The following is a 15,790-nucleotide window of genomic DNA, read 5'->3' on the forward strand; positions in this document are numbered from 1 at the left end:
TCACAAAAATTCATAATACTAAACTTTCAAAAATTCCGTAAAAATATAAAGAAAGACTTAAAAATTGAAAAAAGAAATTTAAATGTAAACTGCAATATCTAAGAGAATTTCTTACGCTCCCGCCAAAAATCAAATGCATAACATTGAAAATGTTCAAACAACAATTTAAAACAACACTTGTTTGTGGATAAAAATTGTTACCAAATTAGTTTTATTTTACAGGCGAATAAAAGCATTCCATAGTGAAAATGTTTTAAAATCCTTTTAAAAGATAGACAACAACTGTTAAATGTTAACGCTCATTATACGTTTTATTTATATCGATTTTTCATACGTAAGAACAAAAATGTATTTACAATATTTAGATCGCGTTTGCTTCCGTTTTCATGCTTTTGTTCGGCGTTAAATTGTTTCTCTCGTGTTTTATTCAAAATGAATTCTTTTTTGTGTCCTACTTAATTCAAATCCATTACAGAACTGTTGCCTATATACTTGGAATTGAATCCGCATATCAACTAATAGATAAAACAACTTTCATACAGATACAGATTATAGTAATCACTGCACGTTAAACACTTGCTTTGGGCGTACACAAAAATAAAGATAGGAATAATGAACAAATCACATTGCAATCTTTATGTCTTATGTTCACATCAATCTCAAAAGGTGGCTTGAATGTTTTAGCAAAGGAATTGGGAATTGGATTTGGGTCAGACGTATAAATGTACATCATCAAACGCTCACTAAATTTAATAATTCATTTATAAATTTATTATTTTAGCTATATTTATAGTTATTAATATTCTTTTTTTTTTTTTTGCTTTTATTTCTGTTGTTTGCTTCTTTACCTTTTACTCATCTGCTTACAACTAGTGCTTGCATTATGCATTATTTCTCTTATCTTGCTTTGCGTACGATTCATGTGGGTGGATAATGATGTGGGTGTGGCTCTGAATTGGGTGTGCAGATGTGTGTGTGGGCTGGGCATACTGCTATACACTTGCTATGCGCAAAGAAATGACCGGTAAAACAGTGGTTAGAGAATATCAAGAAATATATTAGAGGGATAATAATTATGGTGTGAGGCTTGTCTTATCCAATAGCATTTTAAACTGATCAATTTTGAATGTCAGGCTTACAAAATGGGTTTTTTTGCGAATCGAAATTTCACAATTCGGGGGGGGGCGTACTAATATTGGTATAATAATGCTTTTGGGTTATTGGCTGGCGGTCATCTATGGTCGTGGTCAAAAATATCATTCGCATGCGCTATCCGAGACTCGGAATTCGTTTTCAGTGTGCTAGCCCTGGCGGTTTTGAAGATGAGTGGTGGTCCGAATTCGGATCGAGATGCTGCTACTGCTACTGCTACTGCTCCGCATTAGCCGCTTATGCCAAGTAGTTGTAAACTTTCCGATCCTCGGGTGATCGCTGCAGATACTCGCGCTCGATTAGACCCTCGATGCGCTTCTTGATAAACACGGGCGAGGGCAAGAAGCGCGACTTCAGCTGCGACGTCACGTCCGACACCAGCAAGTTGTGCTGTATAGTACATCGATAATAATAATCACAATTAAAAGACAGTTTTCAACTATGATTAGCCGAAATACTCACAGCCATGCGCTTGCGCGCCTTCATGATGCGCACAATGGCCGCTTCGATCTCATGCTTACGATCCTCGTCGACCTTGCCGCGCGTCTCTTTGCGCTCTGGCTCCGACTCGCCCTTGGCGGCCACAGTTTGGATCTTAACCCTGATTTGTGTGATTTCGTGGTGTTAGTCATAGATTCCTCTTAGTCAGGATCAATGTCTTACCTGTGGAACTTGGAGACAAAGGCATCGTTCACATAGAACTCATCCGTGGGCTCGATGTCCTTAGTTTTCGTCTTGGAATTGCGCACCAGCAAACGCTGAGCGGGTTTGCCCATGGACAGCGATTGCAGGGCTCGCACCAGCTCCCGTTCCGGTATGTCCGTCTCCTGGTGGATGTCATCGTAGGTGAGCACGTCGCGGTTGTTAAATAGCAGTAGCACGCACATCTATTTTGGGTTATTAAATATATTGATCAATAGTTAGTATTACTATTTAATCTTAAAACTCACCTGGTAGGTGGACACTTGCAGAATGTGCTTGCGTGTGGTGGTGGGCACTGCACAGCCGCTCGAACTGGAACTGGGTGCATCCTTATCTTTTTCACTTTCGGCTGCTTTGCGGCCATAAAACACAGCGTTTATATAGGCGGTTCCTATATTACAAAAATTGAGTTTGTTAAAAAGGGGAATCTAACAAGCAAGGGCTTGCATCTTTAGCTCACCCATTTGTGGCTGTAACGTCAACTGACGCCCTGAGTGCTTGTTCAGATAGAAGTTCTTGAAAATGTCAAAGGCTTCGCGGGGTGCGGCAGGTATGTTGCAGTTGGGAGTTGCTGTCTGTAAGGATGCAATGCAATGTAATTCAACATATATATATCCAGACTAATTGCAGACTTTATCGAACTTACCTGCGTGGGCCAGAAGCCGGTGGTTAGTATGCGTACCGTTAACTCAACACCGCCCAGAGATAAATTGTTATTATTTACATAGCTCTTGAACTCATCCATGATCGTATTGGAGACCGACATGTCCTTAAACATGCCCTCTAGCTTCGAGGTGAATTGACAGCCGCATTCAGTCTGCAATAAAGACAAACAAAAAGCATGAAATCTACATCCATACCTAGTACTTAGTTGTTAGTTGTAAACCCACCTTTAGTTTGGATATCATGTTCTTTTCGAAATCATCTGAGACTGATTTGTTTAGCAGCAATCGCTTGGCTAAATGCGTCTTGTAATAGCGCTCAAAGACATCTTTCTCCAATAGAAAACGGAAGAGCACCATTGTTTTATCCAAGATGGACTCAATTTCCTGCTCGCTCATCTGTGAAAAAAAAAGGAAACGAAAGCATTTATACATGACGCCAAGCATTTTGCATTTTGCAATATGAACACTTACTCCCTTGCCGCCCTTTTTCAGTTTGTCATCGATGAAAAGCGATAGATACTCCGGCGATTTGTTGTTCAGGTTCAAGAAATGCTCGAAATCGGATGAGATGACGTTCTTGAAGATGCGATCGTTGGCGAACGAGTGCACCAGAAACTGATCGAACCGATCCTTGAGATCCAGCAAGTTCTGCACGAATGTGATGGGATTCGTGTTGCCGTTTTCCTCCTCCTTGACCAGCATGCGTCCCTGCTCCCGCAGATATGCCGACATGGTGTCCGCTATCACCTTGAGACCCTCCTCCTTCAGGCGCGAGAAGAGCTTGTATGTGCAGGCCAGATCCTCGGTCTTCGAGTTCTTGATCATGTACACCACGCCCGAGTTCTCCATTTCGACAATGGGGCGCATGTGCTTTTTGATCAGCTCCTCCTCGACGACGCGCACGATGCGCGGCTCTGTGTCCTTGTCCAGATAGAGTGCCGCCCGTGAGGATTCCTCCGTGATGCGCGCCTCAACTTTCTTGATGTAAACGCCAGCGTTGTTCTCGGCAAGAAAGTTCTGCGACTCGAATTTGTAAAATGCCGCCGACTGGGCCAGGAAGGGCTTCTCAAAGTCCTCCTCGTAGACAGTGCGCGAGTTGATGCCCAGTGTGATCAGCATGCTGCAAGCGTTCTTGATCGCCAGATGGTTAATGGGTTCGCCATGTCGCTCCTCCATCACCATGCCAAGCAGTTTCTCCCGCAGTGCCTTTTGGATCTCCGAATAGCGAACCACCTGGCAAATAAGTGGCATTTTAAACTTAACAAATGGAATACTGATATTGATGTTGATGTTGATGTTCCTTACCTGATCCCTGAACAAAATCAATCCCAGATTGTATACATTGTCCACCTCACGCTGCTGCACATAGACCCTGTCCATGTACATGAGTATGTCGCGTATCATCACCATGGATGTCTGGTGGTCCGTCCAGGCCTGGTTGAGCTTGGGCAGAAAGTTGCTGTGAAGTGCCTCCAGCACGTCCGTCCGCACCTTGTGCTCCAGGTGCTCGGAGACGACCTCCCTGAGGCCGTAATACAGTCTGTTGCCGTGCTTGTGCAGCACCATGTTGTACGCATTCCGGTAGAGCTGCTCAAACGACAGTCCCGAGTTGTTCTTCTTCTGTATCTCCTGGATGGCGTTCTTCAAACTGGCCCAAATGGTCTCCACGTACTTCTCGTCCATGGAGGCCTGAAAAAAAAACATAATTAAGTTGATTATTTTGTATAAAGCATTGGGTTAGTTTTCAGGGACCAAATTGTGTATCGGTATCGCATTTACACCCTGACATTTACATTTACATAAGCACTTATTTAATCTTTCTCTATTTCGAGGTATCTCTAGTATAACCGGTTTTAGAAGCAACGTACTATTAAATCAAAAGTACTATCTAAATCAAAAATGTATCTTTTCAAGATTATATCAACTTTAACTTCATTAATCTTAAATATTAACTTATTTGCTTAAAATCAACGTTGATTTTGGCTAAGGTTAGATTGTACAAAATAATCTATAAAATTATCTGTTAACATTTCCTTCCTCCAAAGTAAAGGTTGTTTGATTCAGGTGGATACTAGACCTTAGGTTTTAGGTCCCTGTTTGAAAGTTATTAATTATTGGGCTAACATTAAAAGCCGTTCGCTTGTACTCGGGTAGCCAGAGTGGATACTTCCGTCCAATTTCTTGAATGCGTTTTTGCATATCTTCTAGGATCACTGATTCGGGGGTTGGTGGAGCGGTGGGCGTAGCCGTGGGTGTAGTTTTTACGGTAGCGGGAGCAGCAGGAACTGGAGCTGGCATGGCAATAGGCGGAGGTGCAGTTGCAGGAGCGGTAGTGGGAGTAACTCTGCTGTCCGTCCGCGATCGAATCCTTCCGCCGGAAACAACATAGTTGCGCTGCTGGAGGGCAAGCAATCCCTGAGTTTCCAAACGACGCTGGGCCAACAGACGCTGGTGCTGTGTTAAGGGTTCGGTGGGCTCGTTGATGTCCAAATTGCGCGTCTGTTGCCGTCCCAGAAGCTCCTGCCTGGCGATCTGGGATGTCGCACTGGCGCTCACATTGCCCACGTTTGCGCCATCGAAGTTGTTAGAGCCGGCCACCATGCGATTGTGGTAGCGACCATGGGCGTTGAGGTTGTTCAGTGGCTCCGGCTGCTGCTGGCGGGGATCGCGGCCGTGCATGGGTCGGCTACGCTGGTCCAGCTCCTCCTCCCTTGTCCTGTCTCCTCGGCGGTGATGGTGGTGATGGCTCCTCCTCTGATCCTCGCTGAGCGCCAGAGAGCGACGGGCTGAATGATGGCCCGCTGCTGAGGCCGGTGCCTTGCGGGACCGACTTTCGTTTGACGACTTAATGGTGACGGCTTCTATGACACATGCGCGCGCGCGGTGCTCCTCTTCCGCTGCTGCTGCTGCTGCTCCTCCTCCTCCGCTGTGCTCCTTGCTCCGGCCAGAGTTCTTCTCGCGTTTCGGGTCTCGCCCTTCACCCTGCTCTCCACATACAGATGTTTACAGACTTTTCGTGTGTGCTGTTGGGGAACAATAATTTCTCGAAAACTACGATTGAATTCGTTGTAACTTAAAAACTAAAATGTGTGTTCAAACTTCCCCTAGCCCCGTTGGGTGTTTTGATGTTTTTATTTGTTCTACTTCATTTTTTTTTTTTTGGTTTGCTTTTCTTGTCGCCTGACATTTTGATTGGATTAGGGTGAAAGCTCACACAACCTGGGCATGTACATATAAGTATTTTATAGAACAATTAATAAAAACATATTAACAATCTTATCGGGAAATTTTGCAAGTTCACGCAGGCAACAGATTTTTCAGGTAATTTTTCAGCGCACAGCTAATGTAAAAGTTATGGAACTGCAAAGCCTGTGAAGTAGTTTTTTAATGTTTGTTTGGTTATTTAATACTTTCACAAAACGCGATTAGGACTTTATCACAAAAATCTGTAAAGATTTCTAAATACAATGTGTTTATTGGCTATCAGTGTCTAAAAATAGCTTAACCCTTGTCGTACATTCAGTCTTTACCATTATATAAAACCATTTCAAAATATTATTAGTTAGTTCAGGTATTTTGAAATAAAAGTAGCTAAGGATTGCTTATTATTTCCCATTTCACCTTATATTAATTAGTTAAGTGCAATTAAGATATAGATCTTAGGGTTTTCGAAATTTTTCTTAATTTAAGTTCCCAACTGGTTGGGCAGGTTCTCTGTTTTAAAATATTAGTTTGTATTAATAACTGATTAATGTACTTTATAATTATTATAATTTCGAAAGATTTTCTTCAATCCTTTTTAGATTCTTACCGGAAAAGCGCGTATGCGCATTTTGCCCTCCTTCTTGGGAGGATTTCCCCGTAGATTCATGCTTTGCAAGCGTCGGCACTGCTCCTCCACTTTATTGGCGGTCCGGACTCCGGAGCAGGGAGCTGCAGGTGCAGGTGCTTTTCCGACTTTTCCGATGACGGAATCTGCTTCCTTTGGATGTAAACAATGTTCCACAAGACAACAGCAAAATTCTCACGTTCTGCGGGTAATCCTAGAAGATAAAGTAGTAAAATCAATTAGTTTCGCCAGAGTTTCCATCTATTGTTTATAAGATAATCAAAGTAGGGTGTCAATCCCGAGGCAAGTTTCCTTTTTCTTGTACGCAAACATTCCACGCAAAATGTTAGGGTGTCAAGCGCGAATATACATACATACATACATACACACAAAACATATGTGCGAGTGTGTGTATGTCTATTTGGGGAAGCGGCGGTTTTTATACGCCAATAGTTCGCAATTGCGAATATCCCGGGCTCGCGGGGGAGGTAATCCCGATCACAATACTGCGACGCCACTTCCTTTGTTGCATATATCATATATATCGCAGAAATCGGGGATATATGCCCGCAGGCACAGCCGATCTCTCCGCGTAAGAGAAACGGAGGAGAAAAAAAACTCACACGGCGACAATATAATTGTTATGTACATATGTACATATATGTGCACTTAATACAAGAACCGTTGTTTCACTCGCACTGTCGTCCGATGACCGATAAATACATATCCAAAATAGGTCTATCTAAATGCCAGACGGTTGTGATTCCATACTTTTATTTTAATTTGTTGCTCTCTTTATTTTCTTTACGGTTTCTTCTATTTCACTTTGTCATGGAAAATACGTCTTCCATGTGTGGGTGTCTATGTCTGCGCTTGTGTATGTATGTTTTTGTACCTGGCCTTTCCAAGCGGCTTTTCACGGCTCTTTTTAAGCGATTGTTGCTATACACTATTAATTTCACTGGTGCAAATGCACTTATATTTTAACTGATATTATTTAGCTCGATTTGTTGCTGTTTTCAGCATTTACTGGCATTGCATATTGATTGTAGTTCGTAATAGGGATGGGCGATAGTCGTCGGAGTGTTGTTGTTTCTCGCTGCGAATGGCAATGCCTATCGATGTTTACTCTAGTCTGTCGATAGTTCCGATGCTCCTTTGGAAAGTGCTTTGTAACTTCATTTTAAACGTGTGCCAAGAAACGTAAATAAAATATTCTATAAATTTATTTTTACTTTAAATACTTTTAATTAAATTAGTAAAAAATTACAACATAAACATTTACATCCATTTAATTTTTATTTGTAAATTCTAAGTCTGCCCACGTCCATCTCTAGCTGGTAGTGTTGCTCAATTCGTATATTTCTCTGTGAATGACAGTTCTGTATAATCGCATTCCTAAAAGTAGGCATTACTTTACAATACGCGCAAGTTTTAAGTATTTTAATGTTTCTTTAAAACGTTTTTTGGGAAAACAAAATACTTTTTACTTTTAATGTGTGAATTCTTTATTTAAAAATTAATATATTATTATAGACTTTGAAAAATAGAACAAACATAAAAAAACAATTTGAGTATTAAAATGGTAAGATATAACTTTACCTGTGCATTTTAAATCATTAATAATACTTTTCAATTAAGTTTTTTATAGGAAGTGTTTTATGGTGGAATACCTTCTTAATCCTTTACCCAGCAGACTTCCCCTAGGCTTATGTTTTGTCCTTTTTAAGTGCCAACAAGTGAAAGCTCAGTTTAACAACTAATTACCCTGCGACAAGGTCTCGCGATTCGGGTAATATTTTAATTATGACAACTTACAATTGGCCGAAAAACATATGTAAGCTGATATCCAGCGTTGGCTACCGCATGTGGCTTTCTTAATTGGCCAACGAGTCGCAAACCTGGCCCACTGCCTTGGCTGATAAGCAAATTGGCCAAAATGTACAACAGAATTATGCGTTTAATTTTGCGCGCAAGCCGGTGCGTGTAAATTATGCGCACTTTCACCGCTCGAGCGGCGGATGGGATCCCTTTTCAACTTCATTTGTCGTGCGTCGAAATTAATTAGTCGCACTTCAAGTTCGCTTTAATGCGTAGGTGTTCGTCCGTTGTCGTCGGTTCAGGCGTATTTATTACCATTTATTCACGACTGTCGGCTGATGCGCCGCGAAATAATTACACGACGGGCACATCAACATGGATGTTGCACGCTGCGGGTGCAACAATATCAAACAAAAGTTGCTAAAAAATGAATGGTTAGCGCAGCCAACAATTTGGGGAAATAGTCGCGACCATATACCATATAGCCACCATATAATCGTGCCGCATCGCAACCACTCATATTCACACCAGGCACTCGCTTCAACAAGGACAATAAATCATCCAAAAGGCAGTCGAGTGCAGACAAATTCACTGAAATTTAAATAAAAATCAAAACAAATGCTAGACAAAACACGAGTCCGGGAGTCGGGGTCCGTAAAAGGCGAAAAGAGCCTGAAAGGCAGCCGCATCAATATGGAGCATACACAGAAAAAAAAAGTATAGAAATTAAACAAAAAAATACTAAGGAAAATACATAACCAAATTCGTAGTTGTCAAATTAAAAAAACAGTTCAAAATGTGGTACATCAAATGCACCCTTTTTACAAAGTTTAACAAAGTCAATTATAAAATCTATCAAAAAACAAAATATGAAATTTAAAATTGTTTGCTGTGTATGCAGCAGTTGCAACAACAACTCAACGTCGGCATTATGAATAACTTTTAAATTTGAATGTGAAATAAACGCTTTATCTAAACGGGCTACCGTTAGCAACATGCTACTCTTGCAACTGTTGCTGCTGCTGCAATCGCTGTTGCCAGTGATTTATGCAGCAACATTTGATGAAATATAATACAAAAGGCGCACAGCAGCCGCAGCAACAACAAAGATAAATTGCCGCACGCTAAATTGTAAACTATATAAGGTTTAAATGCAAAGTGTGTTGTCCGTTGCCTGTTGCACGTTGCATGTTGCTAGTTGCTGGTTGCTGGCTGCCGGTTGGCCGCTGCATGTTTACATAACGCCGGGCAACAAATGTTGCTTGGCTTTCATGGCTTCATTTGGCTACATTGTTGGTTTTTTACTGAGTTTTCCAGCACTTTAACTGCTTTTAAATCGTTAATCATTCAATGATCTATCATAAAACACTCAATCAACGTTCGATGACTGTATTATTTTTTTTTTAATATTCTTTATTTTCTCACAGTTTGCTGGATTTTAATTGCTATTGCACGGTTTTCGTTTCGACGGATCCGGTCAAGGCGATGCACTCGATCTCCACCAGCGCATCCATTGGCAACTTGGCCACCTGGAAACAACTGCGAGCCGGGAAATCCTTATTGAACACTGAAACGGCAGATAAGCAAACATAAGCACATATTTTGAAATTGCAATAAAAACAACATGAAAATAGCAGTCATAAAATGTTTACAGTAAACAATAAATGAAGGTGATAAGGCGCTAACGATGCCGATTGCCTTATCAGGCGACACCGATCAAAAGGCCGGTATACAGTGGGTATTCCTATATAAACTTTACATTAAAATATAAATATTAAGACAAAGTTTCAATTAGTATAAAAAATTACTTACAAAAAATATTTTATTTTTACAAAATAAGTACTGTATTCACCTTTTTTGTAGACCTCATTGACGGCCCCGAAATCGTTGAGATCCTTTAGGAAGACTGTATTCTTGACCACTTTATCCACTCCGGAATCGGCTGCCTTGAGGATTGCCGCCAGATTTTCCAGGGCCTTTTCTGTTTGCTCCGTTGGTCCACCGGGAACTAACTGCATGGTATCCTTATCGAGACCCAGACATCCAGACACATACACAGTGCGATCGGCCACAACAGCCTGACTATATGCACAGTTAACAACAATTAAATAAAAGGTATTTATATAGGTTTTCTATCATATTGTACTTACTTGTAGGGAGCCACTGGCTTGGCAGCATTTACAGTGCTGATTAGTTTCCTCACAATCGTCGACATTTTGATCTTGGATACTATATAGTGGCTGAGGGTAAAGACAAGTGCAGCTGCTGAAAGTAAACTGATGGAAAGCTTTATTTTTCGTTCAACAAGTGGCTTTTGTTATCAGCTTTTTCTTTTCACAAGCTCATTCGCTTTTTCAGCCGCGCAAACAGGTGCTCTCTGCTGTTGTGCTGAACAGCTGTCTTATGGATCTGTTAAAATAATGTTAAATAATGAAATATGGTATTTGATATGTAAAGAAATAAGTAACAATGTGTATAATAATTGTGTTACTTTATTTACTCAATATATTTCAAATAAATAGTTTATATAAGCATATGGAAATAGTCTGGACTTTATAACTAGTTAACTAACTTCATATGGTTTTATAAAGGTAAAGCAAGTAAACCTATTAAAAATGTTAACCAAAAAAGGAAGTAAGCGATAACATTTTTAATATATTGTTACTTTATGACAAATTCTAAAATAAATGTCTTAAAAATTAGGATATTTCTACACTATACATACACCTGACTACAATTTATCCAGGTTCACAATATATATTAGCACAATATTGAATAAAAGTTAAATTATAAGGCACCATTATTCACGTGAAACCTGTGTATAATATTAATACGCATATTAAGTAAGCTCATATGCTTTAATATCTTAATTAACATTTTTCTGCGGAATTATTAATTCTCGATCTCCGGAAATTTGGGTCGCACCCGCTTTCTCTAGCTGGCGGACTTTTTTTTTGGCCAGCCGATATTTGATTTAACGCCATGAAAAATGCAAGCCATGTCACTTAGCCACGCCCATCTGAGCCGCCCCGACTAATTATTTATTATTTGGCAATTGCTGTCTGTCAGTCGCTGTCAGCCGGGCCAAAAAGGTAAAAAGAAAGCCCCGGCCAAAGAGTTCCCGTTTCAGAATCTTTACGCATGCCAAAAAAATACCGAAAAAAAGAGGAAAACACTCTGTAATTATGTGAAGACGATGGGGATCCTGAAATGTGGCAAAGGGTCTTAATCCCGGACTGAAAGCTGCACCCAACTGCAGCAAGCAGCGTAGGTGCAACCTCAGAGCAAAGAGAACACGCCCAGCAAAACGCCGCCTCAAGATTGATTGCAGACGCTTTGTTGTTTCTTTTGCTAAATCAGTGAAAAAAATACTTTATTAATTATTTTCCAAAAAAAAAGAAGGAGTTTTTCATATTAAAATGGGTACATTTTAATTTTAAATTCAGTTATTTGATTTATCCGTAAAGTTAACTGTGATATACATGACCTAAAATGGTACTTCACATGCCTTGACGAACGTTATTAATTTTTCATCACAATATTTAATTGTATTAATTTGTTTATAATACATAAAACATACAAGGACATTTTTTATTTTAGTTATTTGACTAAAGAAAAAAGTATTTATTAGATTTTAAAATACATTGGCTTACATTTCGAAGGGAAAAATAAATAATAGAATATAAATCTATTTAACTACAATAATATAATAAATATTGTATTTATATTCTATGTTTATGCGTTTAGAAGATTGCGTCAGTAATATATCTTTTAAAAATATAATATAATATATGGAATTAAATTTCAGTGTAACACTGGTGGTGCAGCCATCCCACGAAGCTGCAACGAAATGCTGAAAGAAATTTCTTTCGGCTGCCTTTGCCCGCAGCATTTTGATGTCGCATTTTAGTGCATTAATTACTTTATGATCCACTTTATGTGCATAAAATATGCAAGTTTCAGGATCGGGAAAAGCAATTTCACAAGGCCCATCTTCGTGGGTGTTGCTTTGGTTTTTTTCCCCCTTTTTCAAGTCGACAAAATCAACATTGATATTAATTAGCCGCAGCCCAATATTGATTTATACCGACAATTTACTTTGTTTAATGATGGCCCCTGGCCTGGGCAAACAATTTTACATTAAATGCTTTAATAAATAAAGCTCTAAGTAAGCCAAACGGCAAACGAGAAGATGCCATATAATTACCCGGCAAATAACAAATTGCCTCTGAGTTGCAGCTCTGCGCCAAGGTGTGCATTAAGAAAGGGCCGGACCAGGGCCAGATTTTAAACCCGATTGCGAACCCTTAAGGATCCCAGAACACCGGACATCTGAGAACAAGTTGCTGGTTGTCCAATATTTATGGCACTTGTTCACGGAGTTGCAAAATGTGATTGCTAACAGGTGTGGATTTTAAACACCATAAACGATACAGTTATAGCATTGTATGGATAATCTTTTTTTAATTAATCAAATATATTTCTAAAAATTTAAATTATATTATATACAATTTAAGAACTACCCTCAATACAAGACATGATTATAAAAGATCCTCCTGTTCTAGGTAAAATTAAATTTTATCCATTTTTTATAATTTTTAATGGTTTAAGGAACTATATTTATTTTCAATTCAAAGGTAACAAGATTTAGAATAGATTTATCTATTTCTTAATTCTTACAGTACAATGAATTAACTAAAAAAAAAGAAAATGTTATTTATTTAAAAGTATTGTATTGAAATATTTTTCTAAAAATGTATATTACATTAAATACAATTTAAAAACTATTTTTTAAAGCACATTTGAGCATTGAACCGCACCTGAATTTGAGAGATCCTCCTGTCTTGACCCGATCAACTTTCCCTTTCCGCTTGACACACTCCTGGGGATGGCTCCCCATCATTTTGTGGCTGCCATTTTTTATTGGCTCAAATAACTTCATTTGTTTAAGGCTTTATTGGAGCGCCGCTGGCTAAAAAGCGATGCTGGGACAGGTCTCTCCACGGCGCAAATTACAACAATTTCTCAGACGACCAAGGAGCTGCTGCTGCCACTGCGCCACTTGCCGGTCTGGTTATTGGATACTCTATAATTTGCATGTGATTTTTATGGCTTGCTCGATTTTCATGCTAAGTTATTTGATTTTAATTTGCTGCGTAATTGCTGGTCCTCGACTTCAGCCAACTGGTTGGTAGCCACGTTGTCTAGGTCCACCTTCCTGCCCATTAACGGGCAGATTTATGTTTATGGTACTATTGACGCGACTAATCCCAAACACGATGTTGGGCCACTCAATTTCTCAGAAATAGAATGGAAGCCGTTTATCCAAAAGGGGCTGGACCGAATCGAATAGAATCTCAAGGACGATCCGTGAAGAAACGCAGCCGGCAATTAGGGAGGGTAATTGCAAGGGGGCCTAAGATGAAGTATATGGGCTTTAATTTATTTTTGGCACAGCCGATAAGTACTTAGAATTTAGTTCAAATCTGATTATTCGCGCTTAGCATGTAAATTTTAAGACGGTGACTGTTTTTCACAAGGATTTATAATATTATATCTGCTTTTGTTTCAACTTGAATTATCTATTTAGGTTACATACTCTATGAGTGAAAATACTTTTCTTTCTTTTTTAATATCAAATTAAAAGTGTGAAAATATTGTTATTGAATAAATATCAAATGAACTTGAACATAAAACTTTAAACGTACTTTAAAATAAAACAAATGGTTTTTTCCTACTTAAATATATATTTCTTCTTCCATTAAACAATTATTTTACAGTTGTTTAATTCAATTATGTTTATAGCTTTTTTTTACATTTGTATATGTTCGAAGGGAGTGCTAATAAATACACAAATAAACTAAGCCATAAACTATTCTTTATATGAGTGCCATTACTTGTGAATTTCCCAGCCCCATTGCTACCTTTCTATTGCTTTTTCCCTCGCCATTTCGGGCAGTCGAACCTCTCATATGCACAACGCCCACGTTGGAATCTGTCAGGGGTACCTCTCGACTGGCTTTAATTACCGGCGACCCAACTCCGCCCATAATCCGCCTCCTGTTTTTCGTCGGATCTCCATCCAGCTCCCAACTCCACAGGATATTATGGCCAACGGAGTTGACATGCAACTGCCAAAACGATGCTCAAAGAAAATGTTACGTTCGTCGCGCAAGTGAAAATTGCACTTTTAGTGTGTGCTTTATTTTTGTTAATTTGCAATGCAAAATAGCTGCACGATCCCGATCCCGATCCAGATCCACAGGCCTTTGCCGCGGCACACGCCCTAAACGCCACAAATGAAAACTAATGATTTTCACTTGGCCATATAACTTCGACGGAAGGGAGGGCAAGTGGAGTTGGCTCACGCAAAAGTCGCCGCACGGAAGCGAATGGGATTGCAGTTGCTTTGGGCTTGCATGGAAAATTTGAAATTTAATCGCTAGCAATTAATTTGGTCCAAATGCAGTGAAAAGCGTTCCACGGAGGAGGGGCGGCGGTGGGCGGGGCTAGGACTGGCGCCCCCACAGTTGCAGCAGCTGCACCGCCCGCTGAGCGTCGAGGTGGGTCAGTCGCATGTCCACCTGTATCGATTGGGAGCAGCAGCCGCCACGGGAGCAGATGCACTGCCAGAAAAAAAGGGCACTCTTTACCAATTTTGTCTGTGCAAAATTTTTGACACAAAGGATCCTTGTGCTTGTTACACTAATTTTGTTCCCAACAAAAATATATTTTAAAAGTCCACCGGATGACCAATTAGCACTTTAAGCATTTATTATAATAGATGAAATAAATGTATTAGATCAAAAACATATTCACCCTTAACAAAAAATGCTCTTAATCTTTTTACAAACGTTTAAGTAATTTTTGTCATTTCAGAAATTTCCCAACATAGACTGTTTAAAAATAAATCAAATATATTAAAGCCTGATGAAAGTTTTAAATATAAGCTGTGCTGTTAACATATAATATATATTTTTTAATACATTTTTCTAGGTGCACCCCAGCCCAGTTGGAGTGGCGTCTGTGTGGTCCAAGGGGTCCATCGGGTCTCTAGTCTCTAGTCGCGAGTCATGAGTCTTGAGTCTTGAGTCTCCCCGGCTCGATGACAAACGAACGTTCAGCATCCAGCATTCGGCACCGGACATTCAACATTCGCATTCGGCATCCAGCATCCAACATCCAGCATTCAACATCCAGCATTCAACATTCGACATTTGGCAAGTGGTCAACCGCTCAACGTCGCAGTCGGTGGGCAGGAAAATTGAAAAATTAACAAGTATGAAATGTGCAATTAAAGTGGGCTAGTCCTCCTCCTCCTCCTGCTCCTCCCGGAGCCCACATTACCCGTGGGTAATTCGATCTGCTTTGTAGCCGAGTGGAAGAGTCTAGGAAAGTGAGGATGACAACGACATCGACAACGTTGTCTACACCTGAGCGAGCTGCTCCGCCGCACCGAAGGAGGCGAATTATTAATCTACTTTTAATTGCAGCCACCCGGAGGAGAGGAGCTCCTTAGCTTAGTTACTGGGTACTTGTTGTGGCACTTAACTCCACCCCGGGATCATGCCCCATTGATTAATGTGCGCCAATTGTGAAATAAATGTTTCCCTGCCCGATC

At 40.0% G+C, this 15,790-nt stretch overlaps 2 protein-coding genes across 4 annotated transcripts; both read right to left on the reverse strand.

Moving 5' to 3' along the window:
- Positions 1–285: 285 nt before the first annotated feature.
- LOC108138253 (cullin-3-A) lies at positions 286–7,423 on the reverse strand. 3 transcript variants are annotated; one of them, XM_017260394.2, is made up of 11 exons: positions 7,244–7,423; positions 6,331–6,562; positions 3,825–4,208; positions 2,991–3,752; positions 2,745–2,915; positions 2,501–2,671; positions 2,315–2,429; positions 2,103–2,245; positions 1,816–2,039; positions 1,615–1,753; positions 286–1,542 (listed from the first exon to the last, which is right to left on the reverse strand). In XM_017260394.2, the coding sequence occupies exons 2-11, from the start codon at positions 6,388–6,390 to the stop codon at positions 1,390–1,392; spliced, it is 2,322 nt and encodes a 773-aa protein (XP_017115883.1). In that variant the 5' UTR covers positions 6,391–6,562; positions 7,244–7,423; the 3' UTR covers positions 286–1,389. The 3 variants fall into 3 exon arrangements, with proteins under 3 accessions (XP_017115883.1, XP_017115884.1, XP_017115882.1); XM_017260395.2 differs by lacking the exon at positions 7,244–7,423 and adding an exon at positions 6,972–7,052; XM_017260393.2 differs by lacking the exons at positions 6,331–6,562; positions 7,244–7,423 and adding an exon at positions 4,644–5,592.
- Positions 7,424–9,561: 2,138 nt separating this feature from the next.
- On the reverse strand, positions 9,562–10,461 carry LOC108138041 (rutC family protein UK114). Its single transcript, XM_017260013.2, has 3 exons — positions 10,320–10,461; positions 10,022–10,251; positions 9,562–9,736 (listed from the first exon to the last, which is right to left on the reverse strand). Exons 1-3 carry the CDS (start codon positions 10,382–10,384, stop codon positions 9,615–9,617), a joined length of 417 nt encoding a protein of 138 aa, XP_017115502.1. The 5' UTR covers positions 10,385–10,461; the 3' UTR covers positions 9,562–9,614.
- Between the last annotated feature and the right edge of the window lie 5,329 nt (positions 10,462–15,790).

The sequence above is a fragment of the Drosophila elegans genome, unplaced genomic scaffold (genome assembly GCF_018152505.1).
Source record: "Drosophila elegans isolate 14027-0461.03 unplaced genomic scaffold, ASM1815250v1 contig_814, whole genome shotgun sequence".
Taxonomy (NCBI): domain Eukaryota; kingdom Metazoa; phylum Arthropoda; class Insecta; order Diptera; family Drosophilidae; genus Drosophila; species Drosophila elegans.